Below are 14,486 nucleotides of genomic sequence, written 5' to 3'. Positions count from 1 at the left end.
CCGGGTGGTCCATAACCGCGATAACATTTTGTTTTGTGACAGCTAATTCATGGATTTTTTAGAGAGATGATTTTTGCGTTGAATGGTTTCTTAATTAGTAGCATTTTTTGTCATTAAAAGTTGTTCAACATAATTTTCTAATGGTAGTGGGCACCACCTCAGATGGCATAAAAAATATATAAAATCTATACAATGTTTATTTTGCGGGTGTGGTGATACAATACACGAACATTTCGATTAGTTAAAAGATTATACAAGGCGTATAATAAGTTGAGCTTTCCAGTCGTGGTATGTCTACTAACTGGCTTCACAAAGACATCTGATTAGTAGTGTTTGATTACTATATAATGCTGGATATTTAAATCCGCACTTAACTTCCCACGCATGTTCCTTTATGTGGTTGCACGATGATAGTATGTTGTTTGGTAGGCTTGGAGGATGGTGTACAGAAGAGTATCAATGCTCAGTATCTATCTACTGTATCGGTAGTGAAAGTGGTTGGCAATGACCCCGACAGTTACGTAAGTGGTCGCCCGACAACCTTGCCATCACACCGCACTGCACCGCCCGGCATCTTATTACACTATTTTTTACCGCGTTGTTCTTCCCGACGTCTTTCATCACCGCAATCTTCCCACCTACATCTTCCCACTATGTCCACTACCGCACTGTTCATCCCGCCATTTGACCGCTTATTCATTCCATCACCGCAGTGGTTTTACCGGCCATCTTCGCACTGTTCATTATAATGTTTCAATCGATAATTCCACCATCGCACTGCTCCTACGTAGGCCTACCTCTTCCCGTCGCGGCTTTTATTAGACTGCTTATCCCGATAAGTAACAGCGTTTTACTGAAGAAAAAATTTTCATACAAAAAGTCCCCCCCCCCCATAGTTGTTACCGGTTGCCCTGTGTCTTGACTGTAGGGCACTGATAACATCGTAATATGGTGTACAGAAATATTACATTTACATACATTACATTATTATTACATATTACAATAATGTATGAAATTCCGTACATTATACTGTAATGTTTCCAGTAAATAATGTTAATACGTTATTTTCCCGTTGTCTACGATTGCCTTAATCATAGAAGGTGAGATAGGGTACAGTGTAGTAACACGTTTCTTCAGTCAGTACAAGCTGTCCAAACTTGATATGTTTTGTGGATGTGCCAGGAGTCGAACCTGTCAAGTAATATGATAATTGAAAAATATAATGAGTAATAAAGTTAATTTTAAAAATACCTTAAATATTTCCGAGTAGTTTAGTCTTTAACTGGCTATTTTTTAGAATTAATTATCAAACTAAGAATGCTTGATCAGTGGTGGAGTAGAGCCAGATAAATGTCCCTGACCCCCTGACCTTGGCATTTGCCGGACTCTCAGAATTAGCGGCTGGATCCGTAATTGTCCGGGAAACCGCCGGCGACCTTCCCGCCATTATTGTCATTACTGGCGGGGATTGAAAGTGAATCTGTTAGTCATGTATAAAATTATAGTCGTGTCACCCCTGGGCTGGACTTAGGTCCGGTTAGCTGATAACACGCGCATCACAGTACCTACTACACATACCGGTATTGGAATGTATTGTTATCTTGTTCTGCTTCGCTCCTAATCAAAGTGAAAGTCGTAATCGGGCTTGATTTATGTACAAATATAAACAACGAGTAAAATGTTAGCGATTCTCGTTCATCAAGTGATACGGGCGGAAAGCAAATCAGTTGTCGGAACAGGTAGTTAGTTGCGAAATCAGCTGATTGGTCTTGTTACTGCAGCTCGTGCACTCAGACTCATCTTCGCCCTCTCTCTGCCTCTGGGTACAACTATAGGTCAGTCTTCCAGGAAGCATACAATCTTGGATGAAATATTAATAAGGAGGCAATCGATCATGAGCTGGATGGTCTGATGGTTGTTCTTCTGTTAACTCTCTCAATGAATAACTGATGTTTTAAATGTGTTACACAGATCCTCATAAAATGATCGTTGTAGAGGGAAAGGATGAGGGTTCATCTTGGTTTAAACTTAGATCTGCCTAGCAAAACAAATATTCCTTTCCTACCAAAGATTCCAACCAAACAACACAAAACAGTGTGCTTTTTTAGGCTCGTAATACGTGTAACGCTTGGAAATAATTCCTTTCCTACCAAAGATTCCAACCAAACAACACAAAACAGTGTGCTTTTTTAGGCTCGTAATACGTGTAACGCTTGGAAATAATTCCTTTCCTACCAAAGATTCCAACCAAACAACACAAAACAGTGTGCTTTTTAGGCTCGTAATACGTGTAACGCTTGGAAATAAGTTGGCATCACTTACTATGACTACAATCAGCTGGTGCAGCCTTTCACATGCTTTTGAATGTTGATACTACGACTTAACATGTTGTTTCGTTTTCGTGTTAACATTCTACTTTAGTTCAACACTTGGATTTAACCTAACCTAAAACGTGTTGTTTCGTGTTTAATGGACTAATTACTTATATATGCTTTAATAGTAACTGTAGGAAAAAAATACAATGTGTAACGCGAGCGCAATGTGCCTCTTCACTAGTTGCACAAGTACGGTAACTATGTTATTTACTGATAGGCAGTGGGATTTTGGTCCCCTGCTGTTTGTTATTAAATACCATCTGTTTGTATAAGCCATCGTTTTGCCTATAATAGGGTATCGTAACTAATATTATACATAGTAATATTATATAATAGTATGTATCGTAACTTTTTTTTATCTATACTTTTTTTGTACTTTGTGTTAGTACAGCTGTACATTCTAACTAGTGACTTTACTGTGCAGCACTTTTAAGGGCTTTGTCTATACTAACACAGCAAATGTAACAGGTTGCGATGTAGCATGAAATGTAACTGGTCCCAGTCCACAGTTCATGATCAAGGTCTCGGTCTCAGTCACTATCACTATAATGAGGAGTGTGAACTGTATCACAGTTTGTACTAGCACAGCAAATGTAACAGGTTGCGATGTAGCGGGAAATGTAACTGGTCTACAGTCCATAGTTCATGATCAAGGTCTCGGTCTAGGTCACAGTCACTATAATGAGGAGTGTGAACTGTACGACAGTTTGTTCCAGCACAGAAAATGTAACAAGCTGCGATGTAGCAGGAAATGTAACTGGTCCCAGTCCACAGTTCATGATCAAGGTCTCGGTCTCAGTCACTATCACTATAACGAGGAGTGTGAACTATACCACAGTTTGTACTAGCAGAGAAAACGAAACAGACTGCTATAGAAAAGGTAATTGGTTTACAGTCCAAAGTTCATGATCAATGACTCAGTCACTGTCATTACATGAGGAGCGCGAACTATACCACAGTTTGTACTAGCACAGCAAATGTAACAGATGTTGCGATATAGCAGGAAGTTTACAGTCCACAGTTTATGATCAAGGACTCGGTCACTGTCACTACAATGAGGAGTGTGACCTGTACCACTGTCTGTAATAGCACATAGCAAATGTAACAGGTTGCGATATAGCAGGAAGTTTAACTGGTTTACAGTCCACAGTTCATGATCAAAGTCTTGGTTACTGTCACTACAAAGAGGAGCGTGAACTCTAACCTGTAACACGGTTTGTACTAGCACAGCAAATGTAACAGGTTGCGATGTAGCAGGAAATGTAACTGGTTTACAGTCTACAGTTCATGATCAAGGTCTTGGTCAGTCACTACAATGAGGAGCGTGAACCCTAATCTGTAACACAGTTTGTACTAGCACAGAAAATGTAGGTAACAGGTTGCGATATAGCAGGAAGTTTTAACTGGTCTACAGTCCACAGTTCATGATCAAATTATCGGCCACTGTCACTACAATGAGGAGCGTGAACTCTAACCTGTCCGGTTTGTACTAGCACAGCAAATGTAACAGGTTGCGATGTAGGAAATGTAACTGGTTTACAGTCCACAGTTCATGATCAAGGTCTCGGTCACTGTCACTGTCACTTTCACAGCAAGGTGGTTGCTCTACATTCCACAGCCAGAACTAGTTCTGTTACTTCATTGGGTGGGACCTGCCCCTATCTTCAGGGATCCAGTTTATATTTCATAATAAGTTATAGAGCCACAGCGAGTTTTTTAATCTCTGTCAATTTTATATAAAATCAATTGGTTTTGGTTTTCAAATTATGTATTAGGCACACAGTTCTGCCTATAGGGTATTGACCCTACACTTAATAACAATAATTTTAATTTTTTTTATAGGTAGGTACTTTAAATAGACTTCAGACAATATTATTTTTTGCATATTCATTGAGTACAGTGTCATAGGATATTAACAGGTGGTTTGTTGATTTTGCAGTAAGTCTATTAGTAAAACCATAGATATCTTTGGTAAAACTTAGATTCAAAATTTTAACCAGGGCTTACCATATCAGTACGACTTATAACAATTAATTGTCTTTTGGGTACTAGTAGTAGACATCTCATCAATTATTGAACTGCTGATTTTTTTTCTTTAAGTAGAACAAAGATCAATTAACAACTCACTGAGTGAGTACTAATTTATTTCAAATGTGATTTTATTATTTAGTTGTTGGTAAGTACTTTGATATTTGATGTGATATTTAAAAAATACTTTAGTTCACAATAGATTTTAAATTTGATGGATTTGTGTACCGGTATTTGACCAAATTTAGCAAACTCAATCAGTGACTAAAGTCAACTATATCAATTATTATTCCAAAACTGGCTACAGATTTATTAGGAATGTGATAGATAATAACCAATGATAAAATATAATTTATGACAGTGTACAGAGGAGTGGTGTAGTGAGAGAATTGATTTGCTATTTTGAATTTTGTAACTGATTATTTAAGCACAAACAATAAACTAATGGCATAAACTAATAACTAACAATAACAACCATGGTTTTGATCATTTCTTTATAAAAACAATGATCTGGAATATTCGGGCATGTACAAAAAATATAAAAAAACACTTAAAGGGATACCTAATTTTTATAGTTCAAAATCATGACATTGTTTAAATGTTGTTTTACTGTAATTTTATTTCTATTCTATTCTGAACGAATTAAGAAATGGTGATGAAAATTGGGAAACGGAGCAAGTGTCGTTCTATTCTTAGCCGTGGGAATGATAAACTGTCAAAACCGTCAGATAGGCCCGAGTGCCACTCCCCAGAGCGTAAGAGTGATTCAGGGGAGGGGTATTAGTGGAAGGTGGTGTAGTGGGCAGGATGTAACGGATTCACTGGGTACAGTTTCTTAACTGGGCTACACTAATATCGATTGAAAATTAATATTGATTCGATAGTAAGCCTTCATTCAATGTTTTCATAATCAGCAAGTTTGGTTAGGTTAGGTTATAACAGTTTCATTTCATACCTAAAACAAATGTTGCTAGTCCCCCCTCTGGTCGATCTTTCCACCTTCATACCCGCCGCACCGTGGTTACTGTACCTGGCCGGCACTCGCCCCGCCAAGCCTCAGGCTGCAAGAGCCCTCGTCAATATTAGTTTTTAAAGGGTTTTTAAGTTTAGTTTTAAGGCAGTAATTAGGTTATAGTAAAACACCATTTTACTTGAGAAGATAGTCTCTATTTCTACTAGCAGAGTTGCCAACATTACAACAGTGAAAAAAAACATTTTTACATTACACAGAGATAACTATTACATAGGCCTAAATTGATAACATATAGCCTAACAATAGTTTATCCAACACACTCCCTTAATGTACAAATGTTTTTTTTTTTTACAAATACAGAAAAATAGTGTTATTTTATTAGAACATGATATTATTTTACATAAGAAATTGTCAAGTACCTATCATGTTAACAAATTATAAGTATGAAATTGACAGTAGGCTGTTTATTTATTTTTCTCTAAAAAAATATTTGCCATTTAAAAATAGTATGCTAAGTAGCCTGCATGATTTGTGTAGGCTAAATTATGTCTTTACACATTACTTAATAGCTGACTTGTAAACTTTGAAAATTTTGTGCTGGACAAAGGTTTTGTGAATATGTCAGCCAATTGGTCCTCTGAGCAGCAGTACTTTAAGTCAAATAGTTTGGCGTGAAATTGTTCGCTCACAAAGTGAAATCTCACATCAATATGCTTACTCTTTCTGTTCATTTGACCTGATTTGATGAGTTTTATGGCACTTTGATTATCAACATTCAGGGTGGTTTTCACAGTTTTTTCGGTCAGTTCTGTGATTAGAGTCTTGATGTATTTTATTTCCTTGCAACATTCAGCTGCAGATATGTACTCAGCTTCAGCTGTTGATAGAGCAGTTATTGGTTGTTTTTTTGAACTCCATACAATTGGTGCACTTCCTAACAGCAGGACATATCCGCTTGTACTTTTTCTATCCTTTACATCTCCTGCGTAGTCTGAGTCACAGTACGCTTGAATACTTAGGTCTTTAGAACTTGTTGAAGGAAAAAATATTCCTTTGTTTTTTGTTCCTTTGAGGTATCTCAAAGTTCTCTTGATGTTTTGGACATCCTTTTTTCTCGGATTTTCGGTAGAGCGGCTTTCAAAATTAACTGCAAATGTCATGTCTGGTCTAGTTTTATTAGTCATGTAGAGAAGGCTTCCTATAGCTTCTCTATAAGGAAAGTTAGTTTTTCCATCTTCATCAACAATCTTAGTCTGTTCTTCTAAGGGAGTAGATACTGACTTACACTCTGTCATATTAAAGTTGTTGAGTACTTGATTTGCATAGTTTGTTTGACTGAGATAGATGCCTTCCTTTTTCCTGGTTATTTCCATTCCAATATACATATTTGGATTCTTGTTAATTGTCATCTCAAAATTAGTTCTGAGTTTTTCTAGCAGGTCTTTAAGTTTATTTTGATTTTTCGCCATTAAGATGCCGTCGTCAACATGAATAGCCAAATAAAGTTCATTTTTAATATCCTTGAACAGGCATTGATCGGTTTTGAGCTGTATTAGTCCTTCATCTTTCAGAAATGAGGTTAACTTCTTATTCCACTGACTTGGAGCTTGTTTTAAACCGTAGAGGGCTTTCTTGAGTTTGCAAATTTTCCCTTGTTCCTTAAATCCTTCTGGTATCTTCATATAAATATCATTCTCAATTTCCCCATACAGGAAAGCAGTCTTTACATCGAAGGTTTGGATATGTAAGTTTTCTTGAGCAGCTAGTGAGAAAAGAATTCTTAAAGAAGCACTTTCCACAACTGGACTGAAAGTATCTCTAAAGTCCAAATTTCCTTTCTTCTGTTCACAGCCTCGAACTACTAAACGGGCTTTATATGTCCCATCCTCTTTAATTTTAAACACCCATCTACTTGTTAGTATTTCATCATTTTCATTCAGTTGTTTTTCATCTATTATTTCCCAAGTCTCATTCTTCTCTAAGGATTGTTTTTCTTTCTTAATGGCCAATTCCCATTTTTCTTTATCGCTACTAGTCATACATTCATTGTACGTCAGCAGAACTTGGCCGTTTTCATATTCTTCTTCATATCTTGAAGGTCGTTTCATATTTATTCTTGGTCGCAGATTGTAGTGTCGTTCATTTTCAATTTCTTCATTTATATCAGGCCTTCCAATATTTTCTTCTTCTAGGTTTGCACCTAGTTGGTTTTCTTGATCTTCTCCTTGAGTTTCATGCATGCGTTCTTCTCTTTCTTCATCTTCTGCAGTTTGTGTACAATCTTCATCAGAAAAATTATTTTGCATCTGTTTTATTTTAATTTGTTCAGAGTTTGCATCTTTGAAAATCACATCTCTAGAGATAAATATTTTTCTTTTTTCAGGATCCCACAATCGATAGCCGTTCATTGCATATCCGACAAAAATAGCTTCTTTACTTCTTGCTTCCAATTTCTTTAAATAGCCTAAGACTTTTGCATAGGCTACTGTGCCAAATATTTGAAGTCTTGAAAGGTCAGGTTTTCTGTCGTACCATTTTTCAGCAGGTGTTGTATCTAGGTTAACAGTAGGGCTTCTATTAAGTAGGTATGCAGATGTTAAAATAGCCTCGCCCCACATTTCTTTATGTAGATTAGAGTCAAAGATCATCGCTCGAGCCTTTTCCATTAATGTGCGATTCATTCTTTCGGCTGTTCCGTTGAGCTGGGGTGAATAAGGTACTGTGTAGTCTATGACAATTCCTTTAGATTTGCAATACTCTTTCAGACCACTGGCAACATACTCACCACCATTGTCGCACCTTATTTTAGAAATTTTAAGATTGAAATGAGCTTCTGCTTCATTTACATATTCTTTTAGGTAGCTAAACACTTCACTTTTACTTTTTAATAGATACACCTTACAAAAATGAGAGAAATCATCAATAACAGTTAAAAAATACTTTTTACCATCGTGAGTCAAGGGTTCAATCGGACCGCAAAGATCAGAATGTATCAGTTTTAAAGGTCTAGAAGCTTTTACTCTAGATGTATTGAAAGGATTCCTTACTTGCTTAGATTTAATACAAATATCACAAAATTCATCTTCACACATATAAACATCAGTTGGAATGCCATTAGTAATTTTTGTCAACTTTTTCATATACGGAAAACTGATATGACCTAACTTTCTATGCCATTCTAAAGCTACTTCATTACGTGTAGTAGGGCTAGTGTTTGACTTTATGATTACCGGTACATTGGTTTGTTTTTGGATAGGTTTTACACTTTCTGTATCAAAAGGTTTAGGCCTACATTCATTTTGATCAAATTTGCTTAGGCCTACAGTAGCGACTTCATTTACACTTTCCGTTAACTGAACTACATACAAACCACTTTTATTTTTACACCCTTCTAAAATGATAGACTTATCTTTGAGAACTTGTACCTTGTTTTTTGTGAATAATACTTCGCCACCGTTTTCGGTAATTGCATTGACAGACATTAGGTTATTACTTAACTCTGGTACATAAGAAACATTTTTTAGTGTACATTGGTCAGAGTCAACATTTCCTACAGCAATTTGCTGCATGCTTTGATTTTTCTTTGCAACAGAAATACTTTTAGTACATGATTTTACATTTTCTAAAATAGAAATATCATTTGTCATGTGATTAGGGGTACAACCACTATCAATAATGAAAGATTTGGTATTAACGCTATCGCATAGGTTAACACAATCGCCTAGTTGTGTAGACTTGTTTGTTGGCAGATTTACATGACTCAGAAAAGATGTTTTACAGTCATCTTTAGGTTTAAATTTAGATTTGTTACGGAAAAAGCAATTCTTTTCAGAATGGTTAGTTTTCTTACATATATTGCATGCTTTAGGCTGCTTATTTTTCAAAAAACATTCACTTTCTACATGATTAGGTTTCTTACAGTATGAACAAAATTTTGATTTTAGGCCTACGTTAGGACAGTTTTGACGAATGTGTCCTGATTCCTTACAAGAATAACATGTTACAACTCTAGGCCTACCTTGAGATTTGGTTTTAAAAGCTACTTGCTCACAGTCACTCACGGTCTTCGCCTCTTCTTGCAACAGTCTAGCCTTCAGGTTCTCGAGGGTTTTCTCGGTTGCACTGGTAGAATCCCACGCACTGGAGAAATGTTTATATTGGTCTGGAAGGATACTCAGGATCTTTGTGAGTAGCATCGTGTCGTCCACTTTTTGGTCAAGTCTGTTAAGCTTAAAAGCAATGTTCTGTATGTAGGCTATGTTTGACATCATGTCCTTTTGAAGATCGAATTTGAAGTTGTAGAATTCTTGCAATAAAGAACACTTTTGCTGTGTCGTATCTCTTTGAAAAAGGCGTTTTAAAGTGTCGTACATTTGTTTGGAAGTGTCACAAGTGACTACATGCATTTTAACTGATTGGTCTATAGTCATTATTATGATGTGCTGTGCTTTTGCATCTAATGACTTCCAAGCCTTCTTTTTCTTATCATCTTCTTGATTATCCAAAGTTTCTGTTCCATCAACAATATCCCAGAGATTTTTGGACTTAAAAAGAATTTTAACCTCGAAGTCCCACATGGTGTACGATTCGACGTCCTTGAGTTTGCCGACATTGTTCAGTTCACTTTCACTCCCGGAACTCATGATAACTTTATTCCTCTTTTTCACAATGGTTTTAATGTTTTTATGGTTTTACTATATATCTGGCCCCATAACCTATTAGTTTTTAAAGGGTTTTTAAGTTTAGTTTTAAGGCAGTAATTAGGTTATAGTAAAACACCATTTTACTTGAGAAGATAGTCTCTATTTCTACTAGCAGAGTTGCCAACATTACAACAGTGAAAAAAAACATTTTTACATTACACAGAGATAACTATTACATAGGCCTAAATTGATAACATATAGCCTAACAATAGTTTATCCAACAGTCAAAGTGTTAGACAAACGGCACTCAAGAAAATCAACCAACCAGAACATCAATTGATAAGGACTAATAAAGCAATTTCCCCATTAGTGATCACTAGTTGAGTGACTCGTTTGGAAATGAAAGTGGCAACACTGCATGAAATGCAGATGACATAATTTTGAACAAAAAATTCTACTATTTCTATTATTCTGATGGTTATAGCCCCAATGGTCTCCCAACAAGTGAATTCTTGTTTATATTTATATGAAACCTTATGTTAAAAACATATTTCAGATACAATTTAGATATTACTTTTTGTTAGGGTTTATGATTAAAATTGGCATGAATACTGTGTATTTTATTAATTCCAGATGCAAGATTGCATTCCAAATTTTTTAAACAACCTTAAGTAAATAAGTAAAATCTGGTTTGTTTGGTAACAGGTATGTCCAGGCAGGCACTGGATTGGCTGACTACAGCTTCGTGGTACCTCTGAAGGGTTGCGGCAGTCGCCCTTCACTAGGCAAATGTTCCGGAGGCTCATGTGGTCTCGGCCACGCAATGGATAACGTGCTAGTCATACAGACAGACGAGTCTGTTCAGGTAAAGTAAAAACTTCCTTTCCTCCTTCTGGAAACTAACGATTTGGTATTAAGAATATATAGGTCCTGCATGAATTTGTTGTTACTTGTGGATTTAGAGATTAGAGATGGTACAATATTATAAAAACTAAGCATATGTAGGCCTACCTTTAAAATGACTCACAATTATTTTAAATCATGTTTTGGTTTTTAAGACAAAGCCTACAAGGGCTTCTTATTTCATAACATTATTAGTAAAATGTCTCCTTTTACACAGCTAGTCAATTTATTGTGTCACATTTGCTAACTGTTAGAAGGATTCATATAAGAAATTAAATAATGACAGCAGTGAAACAGCATATTATCTACATATTTATTAGATTATGAGGTGACTGAATTTCACTATCTATCCTTCAACCAATTATCCTGGTGTTGTTTGATAGATTTCAACCAAATTAACAAAAGTTTGACTTTTAGAGATGGATGTCTTCTCATAGTGAAAAACACCGCTACTGCCTATTACAAAGCATGCATCAAAGTAATGTTTATACATGTCATTATATAATTTTTAATCACCACCACTGATGCTAAATGGTTCAATATCAAAATAAATTTCAAATATTTAATTATAAAGACAAATTTGATCTGTAACAAACATTTAGCTAATGATGATTTCTTGACACAATATTTTACAGTCAATAATTATAAGACACATATGCTCATACATTGGTATTATGAGAGCTGAAGCATTATAAGCTTTGTCTAATCAATGGCCGAGCAGTCAAAGAAATTGTCTCCACCATGGATGAGGACAGTTCCATGAATTGAGGGTTTTAATCCTGCCCAAGTCAGGTCTGGTGTCCAACTCATGTACAACTCACCTATCTGTGCTAGGTGGAAGATGCTGGCCTAAAATATATTGAACTTTCTTGGTTTCACATTTCCTTATCTATTGATACAGCTCAAATTAGGATCATGTTGACATACATTTTCCATTTTCCTAATTTAAGCTGCATGTAAGATAAAAAAGGTTCAATATGCAGAATGTAGTTTTCTAACATAAATGGTGGACAGCTAGAGTAGAATTTAAGGGATTGATTAAAGGGGCAATTTAATACTTTTTACTCAATCTTACTAAATGTAAACCCACCAAAAACACATTTAAAATAATTTTTAATTTTGTTTTTGGTGACCTTAAAGCTGCATTTACACGAGCTAGTGGACAGGCAGATTACCTGCCTCTAGTGTATTTAAAGTTACCTGAGGTGGATAACCTGCCCAAAATGCGGCTCAAGGTGAGGGGAAATATCATAAAAAATAGGAATAAATAGATCAAGTAAAAGTATATAAGTTTCAGAGCTTTAAGGGATAGGTATGTAGCAGCTAGAATTTTATATAAGGAAATAAGTATTAAGTAATACAGTTGTTGATGTGTTAACAGCATCTGTATGAGTGATCCTATATATGTTTTGGTACAGGAAGTATGGGATCTGGCTCGCCGTATCTCATGCCCCAGCTCCGACAAGCTGAACCAGAAGACAGTCTACTTCCAGCCAATCACCGTCGACATGCTAGAGGTGGTGTCAGTGTCATCTGCCCTAGGAACCATTGACTGTTGGATGGATATTCAACGAGGAATTTACCCAAGTGTAAGTCAAAACAATTGATTACTTGAGCAATTGAAATATATTACTCTCATATCATAAGGATATTCAACGAGGAATTTACCCAAGTGTAAGTCAAAACAATTGATTACTTGAGCAATTGAAATATATTACTCTCATATCATAAGGATATTCAACGAGGAATTTACCCAAGTGTAAGTCAAAACAATTGATTACTTGAGCAATTGAAATATATTACTCTCATATCATAAGGATATTCAACGAGGAATTTACCCAAGTGTAAGTCAAAACAATTGATTACTTGAGCAATTGAAATATATTACTCTCATATCATAATACAGTACATGATAAATAAATGATGTACCCGTTTTCGGTTAATTCAATCCAAGGGTTGATCCAAGGGTTTTGACGGTTCCATCACAAAAAAAGTTATAAAACGCCAATGGTATTGAAACACATGTGCAAGTAGGATAATATATAAAACGGAGACTTGTGTAATGTTTCAGATATCTCCAATCAATGGCATAATCAAGATAGGAGAGACGCTGACAGTGTTGGTGTACATCAAGGACCCTGACCGCAACCTGGACCTGTTAGTGAGAGACTGCTGGGCTTACGACGCTGAGGACTACGAGAGTCCAGAGACTACAAGACTACAACTCACCGACAAGCAAGGCTGCCCCAAGTAAAACATCAAACTATAAATATACCTGTGGAGACACAAACTATAAGATGGGCCTATCAAGTTTTAGCGTCACTTTTAATTTATTGTTTGTATTAAACATGTTAAAATAATACATATTAGTGACACCCATTTTGAGAAAATTTTTAATTTGTTACACAAAAGGCTATGTGTAAGTTAGTACTGTATTTTCATTTTTTGTGCTGGTTATTAGAAATGCTTTACAGACTGATATGAAAACCAGCAAATTTTAAGCCAATTAACTACAGGGTGGCTGAAGTCTGTACCTAATTTTAAATGTTCATCACCAAAACCCTATATGGTTTTCGTAGCTCATATTGTCAGCTGATTGAAGCTAATTTGATGACATTGTTGGTTGTTAATATTGTAAACTGATAAGAAGCTTTTAAGTCTGCTATTATGGCTGGTGTTTTAAGTATTGAGGAAAGAATAAAAACTGTGTAGTGAGCTGACAGATCTTTCAGCTGACAGATGTTATAAATAATTGTATTAAATTTGGTTACTAAGAAGAGATGAATAAACAAGGATCAGATATTTTTAGGCTTTCTAACAAAAAGTGGTTCAATTTATTTCCACTGAACAATTGATTGTTACCTTTAAAAAGTATGATAAATTAAAACAATCATATTTAGTGGAAATCTTTAGACCTTTATTTTAGGTATTTCTCCTGATATAAATTAGGAATGATGAATGGCGACCATGTGGCGAATACCGAGCATTGAATGCCCGCACTATTACAGATTCATATCCTGTTCGACATATCCATGACTTCTCAAATAGTTTACACGGTGATAGATCTTATAAAGACATATATGCAAATCCCAATTAACGACCCCATTTGGTCTCTTTGAGTTCCCATTCATGTCTTTCAGGTTGAGGAATGCTGGTCAAACTTTTCAAAGATTTATTGATGAAGTATAGAGGGACTCAGTTTTTGTTTCCCCTACATTGATGATATGTTCAAGAGATTAGTCAAATATGGCGTTCTTATAAATGTGAAGATATCTGAATTTAACACTGACTTAGTACTTTTTTGGGGTTATCAAGTCACCGCTGACGGAACCAGGCCGGTCCCTGATCGCATTGAAGCCCTTCAGAATTATTCTTTGCCACAAACTGTGAAAGGTCTTCGATTTTTGGGGATGTTGAACTTTTACCGTATGTTCATTCCTCGCGCTGCAGAATTTCAAGCCCCTCTCCACACTGTCCTTTCCCCATTAAAAGAGAATCAGAAAGTCTCTTGGACCGATGTATTAATTGAAATTATAGAATATATATTCTGGCCACACTTTATGT

At 35.8% G+C, this 14,486-nt stretch overlaps 1 protein-coding gene across 1 annotated transcript in view; it reads left to right on the top strand.

Annotated features, from left to right (window-relative positions):
• Positions 1-14,486, top strand: part of LOC128987349 (mucin-2-like) — a 56,736-nt gene that overhangs the window by 30,478 nt on the left and 11,772 nt on the right. The window contains exons 4-6 of the mRNA XM_054408150.1: positions 10,725-10,884; positions 12,341-12,511; positions 12,994-13,172. Coding sequence (XP_054264125.1) covers positions 10,725-10,884; positions 12,341-12,511; positions 12,994-13,172 — 510 coding nt within the window. The remainder of the gene's footprint in view (positions 1-10,724; positions 10,885-12,340; positions 12,512-12,993; positions 13,173-14,486) is intronic.

This window comes from Macrosteles quadrilineatus, unplaced genomic scaffold (genome assembly GCF_028750875.1).
Source record: "Macrosteles quadrilineatus isolate MER2022 unplaced genomic scaffold, UCM_ALF_1.0 Scaffold_2__2_contigs__length_208266976, whole genome shotgun sequence".
Classification (NCBI taxonomy): domain Eukaryota; kingdom Metazoa; phylum Arthropoda; class Insecta; order Hemiptera; family Cicadellidae; genus Macrosteles; species Macrosteles quadrilineatus.
This window is presented reverse-complemented; position numbering and strand designations above follow the sequence as displayed.